Source organism: Embiotoca jacksoni, unplaced genomic scaffold, assembly GCF_022577435.1.
Source record: "Embiotoca jacksoni isolate LCO1_2020_lvr unplaced genomic scaffold, fEmbJac1.0.p SCAF_28, whole genome shotgun sequence".
Taxonomy (NCBI): domain Eukaryota; kingdom Metazoa; phylum Chordata; class Actinopteri; family Embiotocidae; genus Embiotoca; species Embiotoca jacksoni.
In genome coordinates this window covers 2,895,426-2,918,870 of record NW_027185379.1, presented here as the reverse complement: position 1 = coordinate 2,918,870, position 23,445 = coordinate 2,895,426, and the positions used below count along the sequence as shown (strand labels likewise).

The 23,445-nt window shown below is 40.4% G+C and overlaps 2 protein-coding genes across 3 annotated transcripts; one reads left to right on the top strand and one right to left on the bottom strand.

The window, feature by feature from the left end:
* Positions 1 to 234: 234 nt before the first annotated feature.
* On the top strand, positions 235 to 5,278 carry nek3 (NIMA related kinase 3). Of its 2 annotated transcripts, XM_069161481.1 has the most exons (13): positions 235 to 388; positions 1,124 to 1,217; positions 1,302 to 1,399; positions 1,579 to 1,662; positions 2,024 to 2,091; positions 2,187 to 2,273; positions 2,876 to 2,930; positions 3,189 to 3,389; positions 3,649 to 3,763; positions 3,908 to 4,075; positions 4,173 to 4,304; positions 4,460 to 4,577; positions 4,922 to 5,278. In XM_069161481.1, exons 1-13 carry the CDS (start codon positions 272 to 274, stop codon positions 4,986 to 4,988), a joined length of 1,404 nt encoding a protein of 467 aa, XP_069017582.1. In that variant the 5' UTR covers positions 235 to 271; the 3' UTR covers positions 4,989 to 5,278. The 2 variants fall into 2 exon arrangements, with proteins under 2 accessions (XP_069017582.1, XP_069017583.1); XM_069161482.1 differs by lacking the exons at positions 235 to 388; positions 1,124 to 1,217; positions 1,302 to 1,399 and having other exon boundaries at positions 1,585 to 1,678; positions 1,769 to 2,091.
* Positions 5,279 to 15,559: 10,281 nt separating this feature from the next.
* lpar6a (lysophosphatidic acid receptor 6a) lies at positions 15,560 to 17,969 on the bottom strand. Its single transcript, XM_069161450.1, has one exon. It carries the CDS (start codon positions 17,166 to 17,168, stop codon positions 16,074 to 16,076), a length of 1,095 nt encoding a protein of 364 aa, XP_069017551.1. The 5' UTR covers positions 17,169 to 17,969; the 3' UTR covers positions 15,560 to 16,073.
* Positions 17,970 to 23,445: the final 5,476 nt, after the last annotated feature.

Sequence of the window (23,445 nt, the reverse complement as noted above, 5' to 3'; positions counted from 1 at the left end):
CATGATACACCTTACGCAAATGATTCCAACATAATTGATTATTATTATTATTATTATTCGCTATCATTTTTAATTATTTTCTGTCATCAGGAAAACCTCAAACTAACTCAAATTTAGGATTGAGAGATTGTGCTTTACCGCCATCTAGTGGCGAGGCGGCGCAGTACAGTTGCAGCGCGTTTTACGTCATACAATAATACGGAAGTAGCAGCCAAACAATCCGCTGTAGTCCCGGGGGTCCTCCGTGGTTTCTGTTTGTGGTTCTCAAAGAATGGAGAAGTACTCCCTCCTCAAAGTGCTCGGCGAAGGCTCTTTCGGCCGGGCTGTGTCCGTCCGCTGTAACAGCAGCCAGCAAGAATATGTGCTGAAGGAAATTCAGCTGCCAAAGGTACGTCAGCTGGCGATGCAGAGCGGTGATTTGTTTCTCCTCCCTTTGATACGCGGTCTGTTAGTCCTCACCTGTGTGACGGAGGAGGAACTGAAGAGTCCCTGAAGGCAGCACATCTTTATGTGGAAATACTACAACTACTAATAGATAGATAGTTTATTGATCCCTACAGCCCTTTAAGATAAAGTCAATTTAATTTAAAAAAAACAAAAACAAAAAAACAATTGCATTGATAAAGCAATAAAAAAAATATAAAATATAATTAAAAATACAGTGTGATAACTGCAATGTGATTTGCAAATATCTGCATGTATAAATATTTCAAATATATATGCACATGGATCCCTCAGTGGACGCTGTAAATATATGTACATGTATATATGCATACTATTATGGTTTATAGACATCGCAATAGTTTATTTGTGTGCGTTAAACAGTCTGAAGGCAGCTGGTGGGAAGGACTTCCTGCAGCATTCAGTTCTACTACTATGACTAATAATAATACAAAATAATAAGAATGTTGGATGCTCACTACCACATATAGAGCAAATAACAGTATACTGATTTATTTATTTTTTGGATACAGATTGTGATGTTATTGCCTGGTGGTCGGATATAGAAATGTGATTTGTGCCATGCTGATAACCTACCGGCTTGCTGCGTACATAGACACATGGAGGCTGTTTGTTTCGCATAGTAGTGAATGCATTCATGGTTTTATCTGCATTTTTATAGAATCAGTCCAAATTGGAGAATTCGAGGAGAGAAGCCATCCTGCTGTCCAGAATGAAACATCCTAATATTGTAGCCTTCAGGGAGGCATTCGAAGGTAATCCCTTTAACAAGTATTACAAGATATTTAGGTGGTTTAGATTGCAAAAAAAAAAAAGGAAATGTGATTGTGTGTGTTCAGCTGATGACCTCCTCTGCATCGTTATGGAGTACTGCAGCGGAGGAGATCTGCTCCAGAGGATTCAGCAACAGAAAACTACCCAGTTCTGTGTTGATAATGTAGGTTATTTTCACAATTACATAGATAGATAGAAAAATACTATTTCCAAAAAATGATAGCACATTAAATATACCATTATAGTGGTAGGCAGGAATGAATACCTGTACCAATTACGTGTCCGTGTTTTGATCCCCATTTCTTAAAAGTTGATTTCATCGAAATCTTTTTTTTTTTTCAGATCTTGAAGTGGTTCGCTCAGATGTGTGCAGGTGCAAAGCACATCCATGATAAGCGTGTTTTGCACAGAGATCTGAAGTCCAAGGTACAGTAGTGTCCAGGTATTACAGTTTTTAATTATTAATGGGTTTCCTGTAAAAATGTGTGCAAACAGACTGTGTTTTGATTATTGTATGTTCTGTTTAATTCAGGTTTCTTTGTGTTTATGCTCTGAATCCGAACAAGATGTCAATAATTGAGTTCATTGGCTGGTTGCATGTTGATAGAATCTTATGAGTGGGAGCGAGCGCTGCGGTGTAAAATGAACAATGATGAAACTGCTGATCGAGATAAGATCACTACATTATCTCCCACTTATGCATAATATCATCATTTTGCCATGGTTGGCTGCTCTTATTTCATGCTTCAATGTTAAGTCATCGCTCCTCTCTCATTTCCTCACCCAGAACATTTTCCTGACGGACGATGGGACAGTCAAGCTCGGGGACTTTGGTTCTGCTTGTATTCTGAACAGGTAAAGGAAGAGAAAAAGTGTGCCTGTTTAAAGTCAGAGCTCGGGGCTTCATTTGCTGCGGTTACATTTAGTTCTTCACTGTGTTTTTATTGCAGCTCAAAGGCTTATGCTCACACATATGTTGGGACTCCGTATTATGTGGCACCAGAAATCTGGGACAATAAGCCATACAACAATAAAAGGTACGTTAACATGACTATTTGGCAGCTTTTTCCATTTTATATCAAACAATACAAAAATAAAATATAAAAAAAAAGTCAAAGTTAGACCTCTCTATACTGTCCTAAATTAATGTACATTAAAATAATGTATGCAGACCTGCAGTGTAGTTTTATATTTCAGAAGTGCCATAGTAGATGCAATCTGCAGTGTATCTGTATAAACTTCTCATTTCAAAGACAGAGCTCCTGCAGACCATGTGCCGCTTTGGGTTGAAAACATACAGACATGTTGCGACGTCATCGTCCCCCAAAAATACGAAACAAACACTCATTCGTGCTTTTAAGTGCTTGTGTGGAAACTCCAATGTATGAGACACAATTTAATCCGATACACTGCACAAGTGTTCACGATGTTTCCTAAATTCAGAGTTTTCTCAGTGTCTCCTCAGATTTGACTTTGAGACAGCACACAGCAACACCAAGCTTGTCAGTGGCCGACTGTTCAGTTCCGCATGTTGGAGTGTCAAACGTGGGATATCCAGCTGTATCTCTTTGACTGTGCCAGTGCATGACAAATGTCTGGTGTGAATGAATAACCACCTTTATCTCTTTGTGTCTTGCAGTGATGTTTGGTCTCTGGGCTGCGTTCTCTACGAGCTCTGCACCCTGCGACACCCGGTAACCCCCCCCCCCCTCCCGTCCTTTCACACTCCACGCACCACTGCGGGCCTCTGTCCAAATACTGTCAATGAATCCGTTTGTAAAATACCTCTGCTGTCACCCTCCAGCACAGTGAGACTGCAAAGCATTGTTGTGCAACGATGGAGGCCGAGTATCTTCTGACTTCGGTTATCTGCTGTGTATTTTATGTGGCTCAGATGTTGCCGTGTGGTTTGTTGTCGTAGAGATCCTCACGCCTCCCTCTCCTGTTGTTAGTTCCAGGCGTCTAGCTGGAAGAGCCTGATTCTTAAGGTGTGTCGGGGTGCGTACCCTGCCCTCCCCAACCACCTGCCCTACGAACTGCAGTATTTGGTCAAGCAGATGTTTAAGACAAACCCAAAGGACAGGCCGTCCCTGCACACCATCCTGACCTCTCACCGGGTCTCCAGACTCCTGCGAACATATCTTCCCTCCCAGGTACAAACATGAGCGTCCTGCACGGGGACAGTTGCGCAATCAGTTGAACCTGAAGTTCCCAGAACCTGAAGTTCATCAGAACTATCATACATACTGCCACGACACAATGTCAAGAGTGAGAACTTAAACTCTGACACACTTTCCCCAGCTGTGGTAACTCTATGTGGCCTCTGAACTTTGACAAGCTGCTGTTAGTTCAGATGGCCGCGGCGCTCATGTTATGTGTTTGATTCACTGCACTGTTTTGAATGTCTTACAGGCCGTAGAGGCAGAGGGACAGGGGAGGCGTACAGGTCGATGGAACAGAGAAGAGGGGAAGAAGGTGGCTAATCTTCTGGGAGAGAAGAGTTTACTGAAAACATCAACATTTGAAGGTAGTCAAGGTTAAAAATGTCGTCACCAAATTTGTTTTTACCGCTTATGAGCTTACATTTGTTTGTGAGAAAATAAGAAATGTTTTCAATGTTTTTATCACCAAGGAATACAACAAAAATGTGCGGAATTATCCTTTACCTCAGGTGTGGAGTCACCCGCAGGCTGCTGTGAAAGCATAGAGCCCGTCCCTCGAAAGCAGTGGGCTGCTGGGCCACCAGACACGGTGCTGCAGGTGTTGGCTAATGCCAGCCTGGTTTCATCTGACAGCATGTCCTCAACCGGCCAGTCCCTCACCGGGTCTAGTCATGGAGGTATGACAGGAGCAGCCTGTTCATTTCCTGAAATGTACAAAAGTAGGCTTTGGAGAATGAAGTACTTTATCAGATTGCTGCCTCCGTCTTTTTCCAGGTGTGTCAGAGGAGCCAGAGGTCGGCAGGCAGAGGAGGCGATGGGATAAGGATCCTCCTGAGAGGCTTCTGAGTCTGTTAGAGAAGGCCCAGCTGAGCAAAGCCTCCAGCACCTTTGTAATAAACAGATCAGGTCTGCTGATATCTGAATACATGCTATCTTAATAGTATATTATATAGTTATAGAGCACAACAGATCCTAAAAGAGTCCTTTCTGTTGTAACGGACATTTGACAGTGGCATAGATGTTCTAAAAGGCTGTGTGGTGGTTGTGATTTCCATTTTCAGATGACAACCCTCTCGTGGGACCCCTCTCCCAGCCCCAGGGTGACCACACTGATGGTCCCGAGCCAGAGGTGATTGTAGACGAGTACCGACTGCAGCCGCGCTCTGATGACGAGGACACGTAAGTGACCCTGACTCATTGCTGTATTTAATTAACATTATAGCACTGATGGCGAACATGTTTTATATGACCTGACTGGTCTTATTTTGCTTCTTAAAGCTCCTTCAAATAATAAATAATCAAATAATATGACGGCACCTGGAAAAACATGTATTTATTTATCTTTCCAATGTTGCCATTGAAATTCATTTTTAACCATTAATGTGTGCAGAGAGAGCGATATAAATATCTGCTGGATTGCTTTTGGATGTATGGAATGTGCTGGATTTGTATACTTTTCTTATGTGACCTGTCATAGGAAAACAGAATTAAGATATATTGCACTGTATGTCCTCTTTCCACAGAGACTTTGAGGAAGAATCTCCGTGTGACTGGATAGACGAAGTTGAGCAAATGTTTTTGGAACACTAAAGCCTCGTTCCCTCTGAAGCTGCACACTCTGTCCTCATTCATGTTTACATTTCCCAAAAACACTAATGTTGTACGCATGCCAAAATCCTCATACAAGAGCAGGTTTTTATTGCATGTTGTTTCCGAGTTCAGACATCAACAGTGAGACAGTCATATTTGATATTATGTGTTTCAAGCACTGCATTGTTGTTTTGTTCTCACCGTTGATCCAACAAGACTCTAAAATTTGAATTGAATTTGCTCAACTTGTTGTCATAAAATCTTTTTTTCATAAAGATGTTTGAGATGTGTGTGTGCGTGTGTGTGCTCTGTTTCGGATTTGATTATATCATCTGCTCTGTGCTGGTCAGGTCACCAATGACAACATTCCCAGTAGATTGAGACCGTCTGGGAGCTTGTGTTTGGCTTGTCTGGGAAGCAGGAAATATTAGACTCAGAGTTGCTGGGACTCCTGAGGGGGTTCACACCATTTTGAGCCCGCCAGCACCTTTTGAAGTCCATTTCCTTTCAATACCAAAAGTAGACTAAACATGTTCCGTCACTGGTATTGTTTGGTTTTTATTCTCGAGTCGAGACACTAACAAGTCGTACATCTGGCTCCTTTAGCTGTTATGTCATTTAAAATGTTCTGCCGCGGCAGTAGAGCAGACACAGAAAGATGACGGTTGTGATCTTTCCAGCAGTAGATGTCGATTATGTACCACTAGGTGGAGTTGAAATAACTCCTGTGAGCTCTTTTGAGTGGGAAAGAGGAAGGCGCAACACTAGTTCAGATGTAATTAAACAAATCCTTCTGATATTAAATATCAGATGTAATCAGATAAATCAGTGAGTGTTCGATCTGCTTATATATGAATTTAAGAAACTATGTTCTGATTTGTCAGCAGCCTAAAGAGCATTTCATATCAGTAAACAAGTAGAACCTGCCACTGTCTTTGTTTTGCCATAATAAAAGCTTGACAATATTGAATAAAAACAAACAGTAGCACAACCACATGTTTGGCAATAAGGAAATAAAATCCAAGCCTTGCCCATGGCAGTTTGGGTTCAACAGGATATAGCTACTGTAGACCGTTGAGTCAACAAAACCATAATGAGGCTGATTCACCAACAGTCACACCAGGGATGGATTATCCTGCTGCCAAATTTCCCCCAGTGACTGAAATCTCCCATTGGCTGACAGGAAAGTTTCAGACTATGAGAGTCAGATATCTGCCCACATTTTTTTTTTTTTTTGTTATTGAGGAAGTGCAGGACTGCAGCTCAGCCCTTATCTTGAAGTTACAATGACTACCCATTCAGAGCTCCCTCATCCAGCCCCCTGCTTATTTGAAATGATGTTTATTTCCCCTTGTACCTCCAAAGATGTCCATGTTCAGCAAAGACACAAATGTAGTGGTGTAGCATAAAGTCATCATGTAGTGTGTCCTGTAGATTGGACGGTCTCCCAACAGTGCCTGTGATGGACTAGACAGGGTCCTTATAGCTCTGTCTAATCTAAACTAAGGAGTCTGTGCTACTTGAATTTGTGTAATAAGGACCATATTTTTAGGTACTTCAGTACTTCAAGTATGAATGCATGTAGCCTTGAGTATCCAAAGGTCTCTGTCCTGTAAATTACACTGCAGTACAATAAGTTAGAATCAAATGGTTAGTCATACTCTTAGGTTTGTTTACCTTGACCAGAGGTTTCTTGGTCCTTAATTTGGAAACTTTTCCCGCTTTAGACAATTTTTTTTCTTCAGTTACAGTTCTTTATTTAACACTGATGCACTGGTGACCTGTCCAGGGTGAACCCCGCCTTCACCCAACGTCATCTCTGATAGGCTCCAGCTCTCCCATGTACCTGTGCAGAAAAAAAGTCGTGATAGATGATACACTGAGTGATTTGTCCTATTTTATTTAAGAATTGAGTATCACCTCCGATATCAAAACTTTAAAACCCAGCTGGTGTTAAAGATGTGGATAGTAGTTTTTTATTACAGGTTTTTGTCTGGAATAAGTGGCTTTAGAAAATTGTCATACTAATTATTTATCTCATAATGAATAACTCTGCTGTTGACGTTGTTCAACATGCACAGCTGATGCACAGTGGCTGGTAAAAAAAAATTGCAAATATAATAAATATTAAAATCATTTACAATTAAATTATTATAATTTTATAGTATTAAAGTAGAATATATTGCATCTTCTGTTTGCTATATTCTAATTTCCTTATCAATAATTCAGCTTTCTCGCACCTAAATCACACATTAAACCTCATAAAGAGTCTGCAAAAAGTCTGCATTATTTTGCATGAAACTGGCGTTCCTGTTATTTTGTCCACCTCCTTCGACTGTTGGGATAAAAGTTCAAGAGCTGGCACGAAAATAAATCCTGACCGAACAGTTATGAAGTTGAACTTCATGGAATAACGAGCCAAATGAGCAGATGAACAGAGGCTTCCTCTTGCAGGAAGGATGTGAAGTTATGTCTGTTGTATCTCAATGGCTACAAATGAGCCACAAAAGAAATGTCTCTGTGAATGAACTGGATCTGTCCTACACTCAGCACTGAGTTTGTGAGGTCCACGTGGATATGACTCAAAGCTCTGACTTGGAGGGACACTGTGAACTGTGACTTCGTATCACGGTTTGAGATAAAAAAAATCAAAAAAACTGTGACATCGCTGCTGTGTGTTTGTTTTCAAGCGCATGCAAAACCACAACAGGGTGGTGTTGTTTCTTGCACGTGACCTGAGAATTACACCTTTTTTTTTTTCTAGGAAATTCCCTGTCACTAGCAGGCATGGTGGTAGAACATTTTATTTCTCTTTCTGTTTAAGCCGTGTTGAAACATGTTACATCCTGTATTACAACACAGTCACCGTAAGGCTGCCTGTCTAACTGCCACTCGAGCGTCTAATCTGAAGTGTTTTAACTGATTTTCTTCCTGCTCATCCTGGTGACCTGACAGCCAACAATCAAGTAACATCCCCCTCTTATCAAATGATGCACAAAAGACCTTTCATTTTGTGCGTTCGGGAGATTGTCCACACACTTCGACCCCTGCCCGCTGTCATCACCCGTGGTGAAATATTGCCACTCGCTATCGGCGACAATCTCTGTTCTCCTTTTGTCTCCCTATTTTTGTGTCCTGCTTTTTGAGCGCCTGCAGTTTCACTCAGGAAGAACTCTGCAGATGCAAGATGACCCAATGATCTCTGTCTGGCTACTGATGCTTAGAAAGGCATTTTCTACCAAAGTCCTCTTTCAGTTTTCTCATTCAGGGCAAACTGGGGGGACATTAGTGTTCACATTTCTGCTCTGCTGCTTTTTGGTTTGTTGTTTTCTTTAACTACATTATTTTCTACACTAAATTTGGATTTTGGGTAGACATTATAACCTCGCTTGTATCCCGTAGAACGTGAAAACTGCCACTATGACTCACCCGGTAAAGAGAAGTGCTGTTTACTCTTCATGGGGAGCAGCTCTTCCTGTTAATAACAAAGCACTTCGGGCTTCAGTTGGAAGTCTCTTTTCAACTATAAATATGGGAGCTGTCATTGTTATGATTATTTCAAGCCCTTTGCAGTGACCCTCCATTGTCTGCTGCCAGTGCTTTGTTCCTCTGTATCAGACAATAGACACCGGCATGGCCAAGCAGGGGTTTGTCATGGAACCTCACAATTCATCAGACGCTCAAAGTAAAAAAAAAATGTCAGGCACAGTTCAATTTGGACACTGGGTTATGTGAAGTGGGATGCTGCTGCCTCTGTGAAGGGCCATTTTCAGTTTTAAATGCTACTAGTGTTTGCAGCTCACGGGCCTGTTGACTCCCAATGAGACGCTCCACCTTTGGGCGGGGTCACAGGCTCTGCTGGCCTGTCTCTTTGCCATTATTCCTTTGAGCCAATAATAGATCGTTAGCAGACAAGACTCTCCACAGAGTCTTTTAAAGCTTTCCTCTCACAGCTTAAATGCAGGTCACTGAAGTCCTTCTTCAATGAAGTAAGAATGTGTATTAAAGTGATTTAGTGATGTGTGGTTGTGTCTTTTTGTCGTGAAGTCCAGCTCATCCGTCCTTACCGGAGCACAGATCGCTAAAATAGTAAAAAAAAAAATATCTCACTGAGTAGAATTCTGTGACAACTCTAAGAATGTGCTGCTGAAAATGTTCAACCTGTCTCTCAAAGTACGGCTTTCATCTTTTCTCTTTTTGCATCAGTAAAAAGTGAATTTGAGCTGTTGCTTCTTTTTCACCTCATGTCACACAGTAACTACCCCCCCCCCCCACACACACACACACACCACCACCACCCAGTAAACACCCACACACCCACAGATACACGCACACTGTCAATCACACCTGGCCCTCCAATTTTTGTGTGAAACACAACACCTTTTCCTTCTTTATGCTGCTTATTTTCTGTGAAAAAAAAGCATGTGAAAATATGGAAATGGCCTGAGTTGTTGCACTGGCTGCAAATATCTAATGCAGTGACATTTCTGAAATGAACACAGCCGTGTAGGAGGCTGCAGGCCTAAATCTCTCCTCTTTACTTCCAAAAATGATAGGGAACAATTTCCTGAAAATGAAAGAACTTCCTCTTTTGATAATGGATAGAGTTTTACTGAAATAGCTGAAACCTGTCCATAAAAGGGTGGACTAGTCTGAGTAAAGGCTGAATTTTTCATCTACTTTTAAATAAGCTTCTTAAGTGATGTGTTTCATAAAGTTTCATAAGCTGGGAGAATAATTGAGCTTCATTAAGTTTCAAAATTAGTTGGACACAGATTCATTCAGACATGAAAAAGATGCAGTTCAGCATCCAGTATCTACAAGGCATAACTAGTGTTTATATGTCATTGAGTTAAAATAGTCCAACTTGTATCACATGTTCAAACAACAAAGACTGACAACAACCGGTTAGTGGTTAATGTCGTTATTGGTCATGACACTTCGAGTGTCAGCGTTCTGTCTGTTTGCTTCAGTAAATCTTTCCCACATTGTAGACCGAAGACTTAACTGTTCTGTGTTAGTGTGGCACGAAATATTCTGCAATTGATGTTTCAACTCATATACTTTATATTATTATTGCCAACAAGTGCAAACAATTCTCCAGTTTCCACAGTCTTAAGCAGAATGGTTCTCAGGACATACAGTCATATGAAGTAATTATCTCTTGTTAAGGAGCTAACATTCGTAGTTGTATTAAAACAAGTAAAATAAAACAATCAATATATGATTATAGGATGTCACCTATGGGTCACTGTGCTGTGTGATGGTACTTCTGTGTCCTCTGGAATCATCTTGGTCTTATCTGTCTGCTACTTGGAGCTAATTGTGTGGTTTGTTTGAAGCATTGCCGATAACCTCAGGGGTATCAATGAGCCGTGTCCTTCCCAGCCCAGCCTCGGCCTGCGTGTCAATAGATTAGCTGTGCCTCCAGGATCCTGTTACAAAAGGATGTCCAATTTGCGTTTCAAGCATCTTAAGTTTGACGAGGAACTTGTAATGTTCTTTTGGGGGAGATAAATCACTAACCAAAAACAGGAAGTTGGAGAGTAAACAATAAACACGATTAAATCCTACTAAGAAATGTGGCTGTCAGACAAATGTGAGTTGAGCAAATGAGGGAATTAAACAGTGATTTTCTGCAGCTCCGGGGGAATTAATTCTGCTGAAGGGGAGAGAGAAAGTATTGTGTGGTCTGAGAGGCTCTGTGGAAATTCCTGTTGGGGAACATGCCAACCTCAAACCTGACCTGTAAGCGTCTATGTGTGGTTGTGCTGTGTAGTGTGCAACGGGCATTTGTTTATGAGTGAGTGCCATAATAGCGGCGCCCGGGTATCACTAATCCGGCCATGTGCTTAGTTGAACTACTGTGTAAAAGTTGATGGTTGGATTTCAGTTCAGCTCAGATTTTGCTGCTCAACTCTCCAGTTACGCCACAGTTCAAATTAAAGTTTAGATTTCTTTATTTTACCAATGTTTTTTTTATTTCCTTTACACTCATGAAAAGCAGATTAGGAGTCAGCGGGGGCTCACAGGCTCTGACAGCTAGCAAGTATTGAATGATAGTAACTCTTTAAAATGGGATATTGTGCTCCTCTACATCAATCTAAAATTAAATAAACATGTTAATGTAATACAATGAATCGATTTTAACACTTTAAATTAGGATCACGTGATGTTACACTTAATGCTGCAGCATACTGCAGTTGTATATTTGTATTTGCTACATGGGCACTTTGACAGGACATGGGGACGTGTGGCCCTTGTGGGGTTTGACTCCGTGACCTTTCCTTTTTCTCATGAAACTGTCAGTTGCACCAGTGAGCTCTTCTCTGTGGTTAGGAGCTGTAGCTACAGGAGAGGATTAATGTCTTCACACTGGCTGCTCAGACATTGTTTAGGAGTCTCCAGAGGAAGGACTTCCAGCTGAGGAAACCCCAACTTGTCCCATCAAGCAGAACACACCCAATTGTAATGTCTTTTTTCTTTCTCTAACGGTCTGGAATACCATCAGCTTAAGTAGCAGGCTGAAACGAAGGCAGAAGCTTAGAGGAACTGTAAACGTCACATGTGTTTGCATACGGGGTCAAGACCAGCTTTAGGGGTACAGTGCTTCAACAGACAGGTGTTTCCATAAAGTCGATCTGCCAAACGAAAACATGAAACATATTAATGCAACGACAGTATGTGTCAGTGTGTGTGTAGGCATATGAGGGAATGTGTATGAAACTTCCCTGTTGGTTTCAAAGAGTGGATTTAGTCAGAACTGTTCACCTTTCTTTATATTAACCTTTTTTATGTTGCATTCTTAGTCAACATTGTATTTTTGTATAATTTCCAAAAACGCCATCATGCCCCACTCACACACATACAAAGAGGAGAGAGATAATACAATAACACAACAATAACACTGTTGTTTGTTTTTCTTGTTTGTTTAAATAAAAAAAAATAAAAAAAAATTGCACTATTGTTTAGTTAATTTTAATTTAATTATTCTATTTTATTTTATTCTACTTTATTGCATATACTGTGCATTTTTATATTTAATATTTTTACTGTGATTTTACTGCTTTCCTGTATCTATAAATGCTGCTGCAGTGGAAAAAAAAAAGTCCCCTTGGGGATTAATAAAGTAACTACCTGCCTACCTAATCACAAAGTTTCCAATTTGTCATTGATTAAAATCAAAACTCTCATGGCACGACTTTTTTCTGTTTGAGCAACCGAGCAGTCTTTGTCTATGAGTCACCTCCTGCTAGATTTATACAGGAAGTTCTTAGGCTCTTTTACCGATAATACACAAACAGGCTGTAACAAGCTGAATTCTTGCCTAAAGGTAAAGACTCATCTGATCAATTAAGATCAGAACAATGACAGGCATTGTGCACTCGCTTTCTGTCAATTGTGGTTGCAGTTCCAAAGCAACGAAATGACCAAAGTGCAGGAAAAATCGTTGGTACCTCAGCTTTTAGATTCTAATGTCCCAGTTGAATTTCCTGATTGCATTGCTAAAATATGGGGGAGACCATTAAATTAGTCTTCCTCCTCTTAACAGGCGGAACACTCTGCATGGCGCATACATTGTTTGTGTGCACACCATGGTACCCCGATGAAGGGAGTGTTTTATCAACATGCTGCTCATGCTTTCTGTTTCATTCCAAAGATGTTATGCAGAAAGCCCCATGTGGTCCAATGACTCCTCCAGAGTTTGATAAGACCTGTTTATGGTCCGAGGGCGACAGGGAGTTGAGGAAGATTACATGTGACTGATTGGTGAGTTATTTATCCGACCTACCTCCTTGCAGACACTGAGCCCATTCCACGGCTGTTTATTAGTTCAGTGCTGCGTCTGATTTTGGAATGAGGAAGGCTGTTATGCGAGCAGAAGCAAGATCCTTCTTTTTTGTCATTTACCACATCCTGTCAACTGATTACTTAAATGTTTTGTGTGTTTTCATTGCCTTCTTCTTCCCGGTCAGGAAAGTTGTCTCGCAAACAAATAGTCTGCCCCCCCCCCCTCAAGAGGCTGACAAACTTTCTATAAAACGATAATAACGCCCATTTTCCACAAAACCCTGCTGGAACTGGAAGTACCAGAGATGGCGAAAGGTGATTATGATGTAACTATGGGGGGGGGGGGGGGGAGACAGACACTAAATGAGCACAGGCCATATCAGGGTAATAACAGCCATTTCCTCCTAAATTTATCATGTAAGACATGCAGGGAAAATGGCTGATTATCCTCTGCAGAGACCCCCTTTCCCCCAGATCCAACTTAGCGGGAGAGGCAGTTGCCTCGTCATGTGATCGAGAGCTGTGGGCTGAATCTGAGGATGACGACCTCGCCCCATTCTCACTACCAGCCTCTGTCAGTTTCCCAGCAGAACTTACTGCTGACTAATAGAGCCCCAAAGTAGCTGTTTAGAGGTGAACTGGTGATAACATGCTGGACTTATCACGGTGGAAATTTAACCTGAAGCTAAATGTCTACATACAGACTTTATTCATTAACATTTGCAGGATGGCACTAACTGTAATCACCCTGATGAAGACAGCCTCTCAGCCCAAACATTATTCTTGTTTTGTGTGACCTTGGATGATTCCAGCTGTCAAAAAAGTAATTGTTTGTATGATTATATCTCTACTGCCTGAAATGATCAAACTTTTGGATGTTAAAACTTCTTTGAAAGCACTAGTCTTCAAAGTAAACGTGTTTACTGCTGTGAATTTCTTTTATTTCCTTTGTATAATGGATGTGATAAAGATTTCACAGATCATCAGCCCGTCTCACACTCTACAAGAACGGTTTGATACACACTCCCATCTGTAATTACTGGAGCATTGCAGAACAGAATATGAGTGATAACAAGCAGCGCTGCGTCTGTGTTTTCTCACACTGCAGCCTGCTGGGAAGGAGAGGTCAAGCTGATTAGAAAGATGTTGTGTACATGCAGAGGACCCTGCTGTGCTCACGTGAAGGCCCAAGCTGTACTTGTACTGTATACACAACTTCATGTTGTTGACACCGATCAACATGCACTCTAATAAATGGGTACAGTTATTAAGATCCATCAGTGTATACAAGAGAGCATTGGGAAATATTCAGAAAGAACTGTATTCACTCCACTTATTTATTCACAACTAAACATCTTAGATAATCAGTTTGGTCATGTTAACTGCATTTAAACTGTGATTTCTTTTTTTCCTGTTCCTGCCCTGACCTTTGACTGAGATGTCAACAGCAATGAACACCTGGTGGTCACAACGTATGTGCTGAATAACCAGCGATGAATCAGTGCTGTGTGGTTATCTGCTTGACCATTAAGAGTTTTTTTGTTTTTTTTTTATACTCAGAGAGAGCTTGCATTCATGTTGCAGCTCCTCAGACCAAGTTGGACTTACATGCAGATGCTTGTTTGTTTTCACAACGGCCCAGGTCTTTAACCCCGTCGTAGCCTCGCTCACATGGCCTCAGCATCAGAGTTATATAGGTGGAGTATGTATAAAGGGCCACTGACTGACCTTCAGGCTATGTCAATAAAGTTAGAGCACCATGTGCTTTCTGTTATACTCTCTCACGTTGTGTTGACTCCTCACTGATGCCATATCACTGATAAATGTATCTAGCTTGAAAAATATTGCACACTGGTTTTATTTACAAATACTTTCATTTTCTATTATATATATATATATATATATATATATATATATATATATATATATATATATATATATATTTTAATATTTACAAATACTTTCATTTCCTATTAAATATATATATATAATTTTTTTTTTACATATGAGTGGGAGCAATTTTTTAACTATGCTGCATGGCTATTAGAAACTGAATCCTCTGTTGATTAAAGATTTCCCGAATCATTGTGTAGCTCTGTACTATTCTGGTGCAGACAACATTATAAAAACATCATGTCCTTGTGGAGGAGGAAAACAAAATGTTAAAGGATGATAAAATGAAATTCTTATCTAGTTAAAAAAAACAACAACAACAACACTGCTTTAACTCTTTTCCACTCGCTGTTGTCTGTTCTTGACTTAATGTTTCTTACACCACATTTAGAGATACCTTTATGAATCCTTTGCCGAGAAATATTAAATCTGTTTTTGTCAGTTATCCTCAATAAAAACTTCCTCTCTTCGAACCACTGGCTGCCGCGCAGGAAGCTGACACTTGCCATTGTGAGTCAGACAGACCGCATCCGACTTTCTACTTCTACTTCTCTACCTCCTCATTGCATGTAGGATGAACAGAGAAATTTCACAGCTAAACACTGAGGTCATACCTGTTTTCTGTAGTGTGCTACAATCTTCACCTGACTTGTGCAAACTGGAGGTTGAAGAGATGTCTCAAGAGTTTTCTTATTGTAAAAAATCAGGAATTGCACCAACAAGTAGTTCTCAGTTTTGGTCCATTATGTTTTGTTTAAGGTCAACATTGGAAATAATTGATATTCCACTGTTAAACGTATGTTCTTCATTTAAATGACAAAAGATTTAAGGTGCAAGCATTTTTTTTTTAGACAGTTCATGACTTTTATTCATTACTATGGCATGAGTGCAGTATGAAGAGCTTCGTCAGTGCATTTAATGGTCAATAAAGACATAAAGTCTACAATGAAATGTCACCACAACATAAAAAGGCACTTCTGCAACCTATTCACAATTTTCAAATAAAAGGCCCTGTACATCTGTAGCTTGATATAACTTTATGTTAATTTAATAGATAATATTCTAAATTTAGCACCACAACTTACCATGGACATGTACAGATATACTGGAACATGAAGTAGTCAATATCATTCTGTCCTGCTGTTCAGTGATCACATTCCCTTCCAGGCCACTGGCAGAGTAATTGTGCTTAACACAATTACAGTATATTCCACAGGAAAGGGGAGATAGTGATTACAAATCCACAGATGTCATGTCGTAATACTGCGAAGCAGACGCTGTGAAGGACAGCTCCAAACATTGGCCCTGAGATGAAGACTGAGATAAAGCACTCACAAAAAAATCCATTCCAACTGTCTCATCGACATTTCTCTTTCCATAGATGGCTAGACTTTCCCACCGTCACACTGTAGACTCACTGTGGAAGACTTTAGCTTTGAGAGTCCTCAGGCTGCATTGCAGATTTGAGCTGCTTTCTGACTGCAGGGCCTCAGAGAACTTGACGTCAGTGTGGCTGATCTGAGACTTCCGCTTGATGGAGTTTTGGATGGTCTCTGAGGTGAAATAGTAAACAATGGGATCAAAGCAGCAGTTGGACACAGCAATGCAGAGGGCTATTGGGTAGATGGTTCGGACCACCGACTCCACAAAGCAGCCGTCTAACGTTTTAGTGCGAACCAGAGCATAGAATACCAAGTTTATATTATAGGGGATGAAACAAAAACAAAAAATAAAGAGGTGCACAATTATCATGCGCAGGATCTTTTTTTTGTTCACCTTCCCTCCTTGACTGATGGTTTTCGGGCGACGGAGTGTCTGCAACACCATGATGGAGCAACATACGTTGAGTAGCAGTGGGATGAAGAAGCCCACCGTCTCTATGAAGATCACCATTTTGGACAGGTGAGATTTCCACTGTTTGGACGAAAAGTTCTCAAAGCAGAAAGTGGCATTTCCCTTGTTGTCATTCGAGGTGGTCTGCAACAAAAACCCTGTCGGGAGACTCCCTGACAGCACCAGCACCCACACAGCAACACACACTATTTTAGCATTGCGCTTTGTCCGAAGCATTCTCGAGCGAAAAGGGTGCACGATGGCCAAAAAGCGATCCACGCTAATGCAGGTGAGGAAGAGGATGCTGCCATACATGTTGGTGTAGAAGAGTGAGACGGACACCTTGCAGAGCATGCCTCCAAAAGGCCAGTTCTGGTTGATGAAGTAGAAGACTCTCAGAGGCAGCGTGCAGACAAACAGCAGGTCAGACACGACCAAGTTCATCATGTAGGTTGTGGTCTCGTTCCTCAGTTTCAGAGAGCAGGTGAATATGTATATGGCCACAACGTTGGTGATAAGTCCAACCACAAACACAATGCTAAAGACTGTGCTGTACAGTGGGTACTTAAAGCCGTCATTCTTGCTGCAGGTGGAGTTGTTTTCGGAGTGATTTCCTGACGACTGCGGGCTGAAATTGTTCACCAGGAGGGTAGTGTTGTACATTATGAGACACAAAGAGTGGAGGGATGAGGGGTGTCTGTTATGTAATAGCTATATAAGGGCTGAAAGGGCTGCCCTGCACAGTGCATTGACCATGAATGAATAGCAAAGAACAGAACAGTCCAACACCAGGATGTATTGAAAGACACTCAGGCCATCAGCACAAATATTTCTTTGCAACACAGCTGTCCATTTTAGAGATGACTTCTGCACATGGTCAACGTGAGTCTCTCCCCTCTCTCGGTGTAGTTATTTTAGGGGTTACTTCTCAGTGAAGAGACCCCTCCCAGAGGACAGAGATCCCGGCTGGAGTGTCCTCCCCTCCCCCTGCCCTCTGTCTCTTGGCCAGCCAGCACCCCACAAGGCTGTTTTACTTACTCAGATAATTCAGTCACACAAATGTCCCCAAACGCCGGGAGCTGCTCAGTCCACACAGCGAATGATGACATATCCACATTCTGGGCTGTCAGAAAGGTGTCCTTGTGGTAAGATTCCTTCTCTTTGTCAAAACTCAGTCCTGTGTTTTTGTCCTTTTCAACTCCGAAGCAGCAAAGTTGCCATACGCTCCTCACTCCTCACAAAGTCCAGACCACAAACCACCATGTTTCTTCCCAAGCTTGAGTTGATCCCCTGCTCCCAGTCTCAGTGTGACAATTTGAATGGGTTTCACAGCCTGTGTTTCCTGTCCCCTCTCCTTCTTTCTGTTACCAACTGATTGAGTCACTCAGTGTCTCTGTGTCTCTCCTAACAGCCTCGGGGGCTTCTGCTCAGCACTCATCACCCTTCATGGTCTCTACTTCTCCTTTGTGCCTGTATTACAGACAGTTTTTGTACTTTGAGTGGAAGGCAGAGCAGCTGTAGTAACTCCTCCCACTGCCTCCCGTCCAACTCCTCCTACTCCTTTGTCTGCTTTTACAGTTAAAGCATCAGGCAAAACAACAGTGCATTGAGGAGCAGTTCATCAAAACTATATACAAGTATTCATGATGGTGTCACACATCTCGATTGATGGACACGCATTTTAAATAAATGTTTTGGGCTATTTTTTTTTAAAACTTGACCAATGAGTGAGCAAAAGCTAAGATTAAAAATATATTTGACTAATTTCAAAAGCAGTTCAGGTTAGGTTAGGTTAGGTAGTTACTTTATTAATCCCCAAGGGGAAATTTTTTCAACATTAAAATGTGAATTTGAAAGGCCAGGAATCTCTACAAATACACGTTTAGATATTAAACTGTAACAAGTACTTTTAGCTGCATTGTGAATTGAAACAATTTTATGATGGAATATTACTAAGTACATTGTACATACTACTACTATATATATATATATACTTATATTCCACTACACCTCCACTGGAAAATATTGTAGCTGTTCTCTTGATTATATTTATTTAGCAGCTGTAATTACTGCTATCGATTTAACTAGAGTCAACTTATAAAACACAATGCCATAGATGAATATGTCCAACACTGCTTTATGCTTGACTAATAACAGCTCAATAATATAATACTTTGAAGTAATGTAAGCTTAAGATTAATGTAAGCTATATTTCAAGTACATTTTACTGCTGCTTATGTGCTTTCTCATTTTATGCAGGACTTATTGAGTATTTTTACACTGGTATTAATGCTTTCATTTGTGACTACTTCTTCCACCACTCTGCAGCAAGACAAAGGTAAGTAAATCTGAAAATAATCTTGTTAATATGTGGTATGATGTTTTTTTTCTTTATCCGTCAAGCTGTTGATAAAGACAGGAAGTCAAAAGTGCTTGAGAGGTTGTTTTTTTTAAACCCTGAAAGAGACTAAGGGTGACTGCCTCCACGGGGCTGATGTAAATTCAACGGTCTGTTGTTTTTGACAGTCGTGTATGCAGCAGCTTTGCTAAAGAAGAACAGTTTCTTATTTTTTTTTAAGGCACATTAGAAATGAGACAGAACAGAAAGTGTTCTCTGTTCTGTGGTTTTGTAAGTCCATGCGCACAGCGGGGTTTTTTTTCTTCAGCGCATTGTAAAACTAGCATTCAAGTCCCTTTGCAGTAACTCCCTACTTGGCAGTTGGTAAAAACTTTAGGGTATTTGTTGTGAATGAAGTAGCTAAGCAGGGAGGAATGTGAAGTTTAGAAATAATTAGTCTCAGACAACTTGAAAGAGCTTCTTGATCAGTCCTGTGGTAGGTGAATAAACTCTGATTCTATTTGGTGTTGGGTGTTTGCTACCGTGTCAAATAGGAAGCCACTACCTGGTTGGGTTTCCTGTCAGTAAACAAATTCTTGCACAACAGATCAAACAATGTTTTACCCCAAATCTGCTCTTTATAGTGGAATAAAACCAAGCAAAGATAAGATAACTTTATCTGCTTGTTATTGGTTGCAACAATATTTCCCTGACTCCAGTACTAGGAACATGACAATAATCTAAAGATGGTTCATTTTGACTGAGTTACCAACAATAGCTAAACAAATGAAGGGAAATCTTGCAGAGAATTTAAGCGACAGAGGGGGTTTTATGGCCAGTGTGCCTCTCTTTGTCAGTCCACCGCAAAATAAACATCATCAAGGCTGAAGTGAAGTGTTCAAGAAAACAGAAAACACTGTACTATTGTCTTTAACTTGCAAAATAGTTCCATCCAGCACATAAAAACAAGCTCTTCACATGCAAGAATGTGGTCACTAAACAAAAACATGTGTCTGAAATCCCTAGACTGTTACATTTCTCACAATGTCAGGAAACTGTCTGGCACCCCCAAGGCCACAACTTGAAGGGTTTTAATAAAAAAAAAAAAAAAAAAAAAAAAAAAAAAAAGCAGTGGTTAGTGACATAATGCTCTTGTTTAAAACATGTCAAATCCAATACATAATTGCAACATGAATTCATCTGAAATGCTGAAGGTTTGTGACTCAGCACAGGCGTAAACTTACTTCATGTTACTTGTAATGTACTGTTAGCTTAAAGCTGCTGCTGTAGGCTATATTGTATGCAGACAGTGTTTATTCGGGAGCTTTGGAGGTGATGGCAGGTGGACTTTACTGCCTTTGTGCAGAGCTAGGCTAGATGCTAAGCTAACTAGATGTATTTTCCAGTGTCAAATATCAATTGAAAGACACAATGCGGGACTTTTATAAATACAGCGCATGAATACATGTTACATTAAAGTCTTTGAACGAGTTCACACAAAGCTGATTAAACATATCACCGCCAGATAAATCTGTATTTCACAGTAGGCTGAGATTGTAAATATGGTGTCTGGTGAGACACCAGATGTTATTGGACCGAATTAATCTAATTTTGCAGGGGTTGTGATACCTTTTATTATATTTATCCCCCCCTTTGTCCACAGTTTTACAGCTGACACAATAGCAACAGAGTAGGCTACTGTGAAGCTTATGATATGCCTATGTTGCTGTGTCAATGGCGTTTTTGTAATTACTCTCAGTGGCCGAAGGGGCAGACAAAGGTTCGGCACCGCAGGTTTTAATAGAAAAAAAGTGTTTCACTATAATGGTGAACTAAATGGAGTTGGTGGAATTTTCTTATAAGCTCTGAAAACCTCTGTACGCAGTGTCAGCAACCTAACATACTGTATTCACATCATTCCTATTTGCTAAATAATGTTGAATAATGGGTAAATGAGTGTATCACATTTTAAAATGTCAACACCGCTTGAGGAAGTATCGGCAATAACACATTGCTTCAGCAACAAAACTGATTGTGTTTCATCATGGCAAGATGAAAAGTGCACAGCACAAATAAATGCTGCTGAACAAATGTCTAACTTGGCAAAAGGACATCTTGGACCACGGACAGTCCAACTGCAACTCAAAGGGCTCTCAGCTCATTCTCTCTTGATCACCTTGGAAACAGAGGCTGCACAAATGTTGTGTTGGCGTCCACAAACAAACAACAAGTGAAACCAGAACAGCCAGAACAGAACTGCAGTCCATACACAAACAACACACAAGGCCAAGGAGGCATACCAGAAGAATAGAGCACAATACCTGACACAAATCTATCACATCAGAATAATAAAAAAATGAAAATAGGGCATGTAATGTTTTAACAAAGGAACTGAAAGGGCTTCTGGAGAATTGAAACATGCCTTAGTTGAGCAGTTAGGAGTAATAAATTTTTTTTTATTTTTTTTTTTAAAGAAATGCGCATAGATGCACAAAAAGGAAGGACTGTACCTATCATCATCATTTCCCATGAAACCTCACATACCTGTAATGAGATATGAGAAATACAAAGATTAGTGAGAACCATAACTTTATTATCTGTATCTGCATCTTCTCTTAAAAGCTTATATTTAAAATGTAACACTAAACGAAGTCTTGAGGTTTGGAAAAAATAAATAAATAAAGAGTCTGTTGTGGGGCAGCATGCTCCCCCACAATCCCTTATCAACTGAAGCGTTTGATGTCTTTTTAAAACAAATACTCCTCACCCTTCACCAGTTCACCCTCTCCCACTGAAACCATGACTGCATGTACAGTATTTTAAAAGGCAGGTCCTACCAAATCTTACCAACTGTGGCAGTGTGCCTTTACACTTATTTTTTTGAACCTAACATTATCTATAGTGCCAAATTAACAATTTACAATATGTCAGGTTTGTGTGTATGCATGCAACTAATGCATGTCTGAATTGTAAACAACTCTGAACTATGATTAATTCTTTAGATCCAGTTCAGTTTATCGTAGCGTGTCTGCATTCAACATCCAGTGTTGCATGTAAGTAAATGTGTATGGACCTTAAACCAAAGATTCTTGAGTGAACACCATCATTAATAGGGTTGTCCAGTTTCCCGGCACCACCCGCACACAATGTTTCAAATTTAAAAACCTCAGCTGTTGTTCCCTTGTTTTTGGTACAGCTTTGGATATATGAATTGAGCAATACTCTCATTACTGACAAGAAACAGACATGCAGATAGTTTCTTGTTCATCATTTACATGTCTCGGCGCATAATGTCCCCCTGAGGGAGCCGACTGTTCAACCACAGATTTTTAACTTCGTCCCGAGGGTAAAACAGGCTACACTGCATACCTAAATAGCTATGAAGAGCGGTATTAAAAGGTATTTCCGAGAGAAAGAGCAGTTCGATGAAAATTTCAGATACTGCGGCACAAAACTCAAAAGAGTGAACTAACAAATTAATGCAGACAGAAACTGGTGGAATAACAGGACATGGCGTGATCAAGCGACTCATTTGAAAGTAGAGAATAGAGGAACTAATGCCGTTAGATCCGCAATAGGCTACCAAGAAAAGAGTGACGGTGAACAGTAAACCAGACAGATGATGCCTCTCTACCATCAAGCCGACAACTTATGTTTAAACTGCAGAACTGAACCACAAATGAAACCACTGTGGGTTATTCTTGATTTTGAAGTACAAAAAAAACAAGCGCTGCAAAATATCGCTGCCACATTTACCACTTGCTACAACTCTATGGTCCATCTACGATTATGATGCTTTATACCTCTAAAATACCCTCACGTCTGTGAGGGAAATACAGGCCGTTTTTTTTTCTCTAATCCACTCCACACTGTATTTATCTGATCGAAGTGCCTTTTTAAGGCCAAATGTTCCATAAAGTCAATGTCATTTTGTCACAGTGCAGGAGAAGTAGGCAGAGTGCCAATTACTGTTAGCAGTTGCGTGCAGTTCCTCATTTACCATGTAAAATTGATTGAGACATTTTGAGTGACAATGTACAAATGTGAAGTAATATTCTTATTTATATCACAACAAAAGAACTTGACTTGACAGTTAAATTCTGCTTACTACACTGTCTAAAGGCACCTTGCCCTGAAAGAAACCTAAAAAGGTGAAATGAAGTGAATGTGCTCTCCGAAAAATTGTAACGCAAAATGAACAGAAATAAAGCGATGATTACATGTTTTCACTTATTATTGAGATACTGCAGTTTCCCTAACTATATTCTTGTGTACTGTCTGTCACTGTGAAAATGTTCCTTGAAACCATGTAGATGTAAATGTACCTTCATTTGTTTCGGGAGTCGCCCTCATTTGGAATCAAGTAACTGAATTATCGTCTGAGGTGGTGATCTGGCTTTCATCACAGTCTGGCCAGATATGATGTCTGTTAGGGCTCAGCACACTGCAAAGCCTGAGACTCAAAGATAAAGTTGACAAATTATATAAAAGAGTCTCAGCAAACCTAATATTTCAACTTAATAGACAACAATCATACTGGATTACCTCACTGTAAATTTCCCCTGCATGTTATTCTGACCACATCCTGTAACTTCCTGGCAG

Coding starts and splice junctions, on each gene's coding strand:
- nek3 (XM_069161481.1), top strand. CDS start 272: ATGGAGAAGTACTCCCTCCTCAAAGTGCTCGGCGAAGGCTCTTTCGGC. Junction 389..1,123: donor AGGAAATTCAGCTGCCAAAG/GTACGTCAGCTG, acceptor GCATTTTTATAG/AATCAGTCCAAATTGGAGAA. Junction 2,931..3,188: donor TCTGCACCCTGCGACACCCG/GTAACCCCCCCC, acceptor TCCTGTTGTTAG/TTCCAGGCGTCTAGCTGGAA.
- lpar6a (XM_069161450.1), bottom strand. CDS start 17,168: ATGTACAACACTACCCTCCTGGTGAACAATTTCAGCCCGCAGTCGTCA.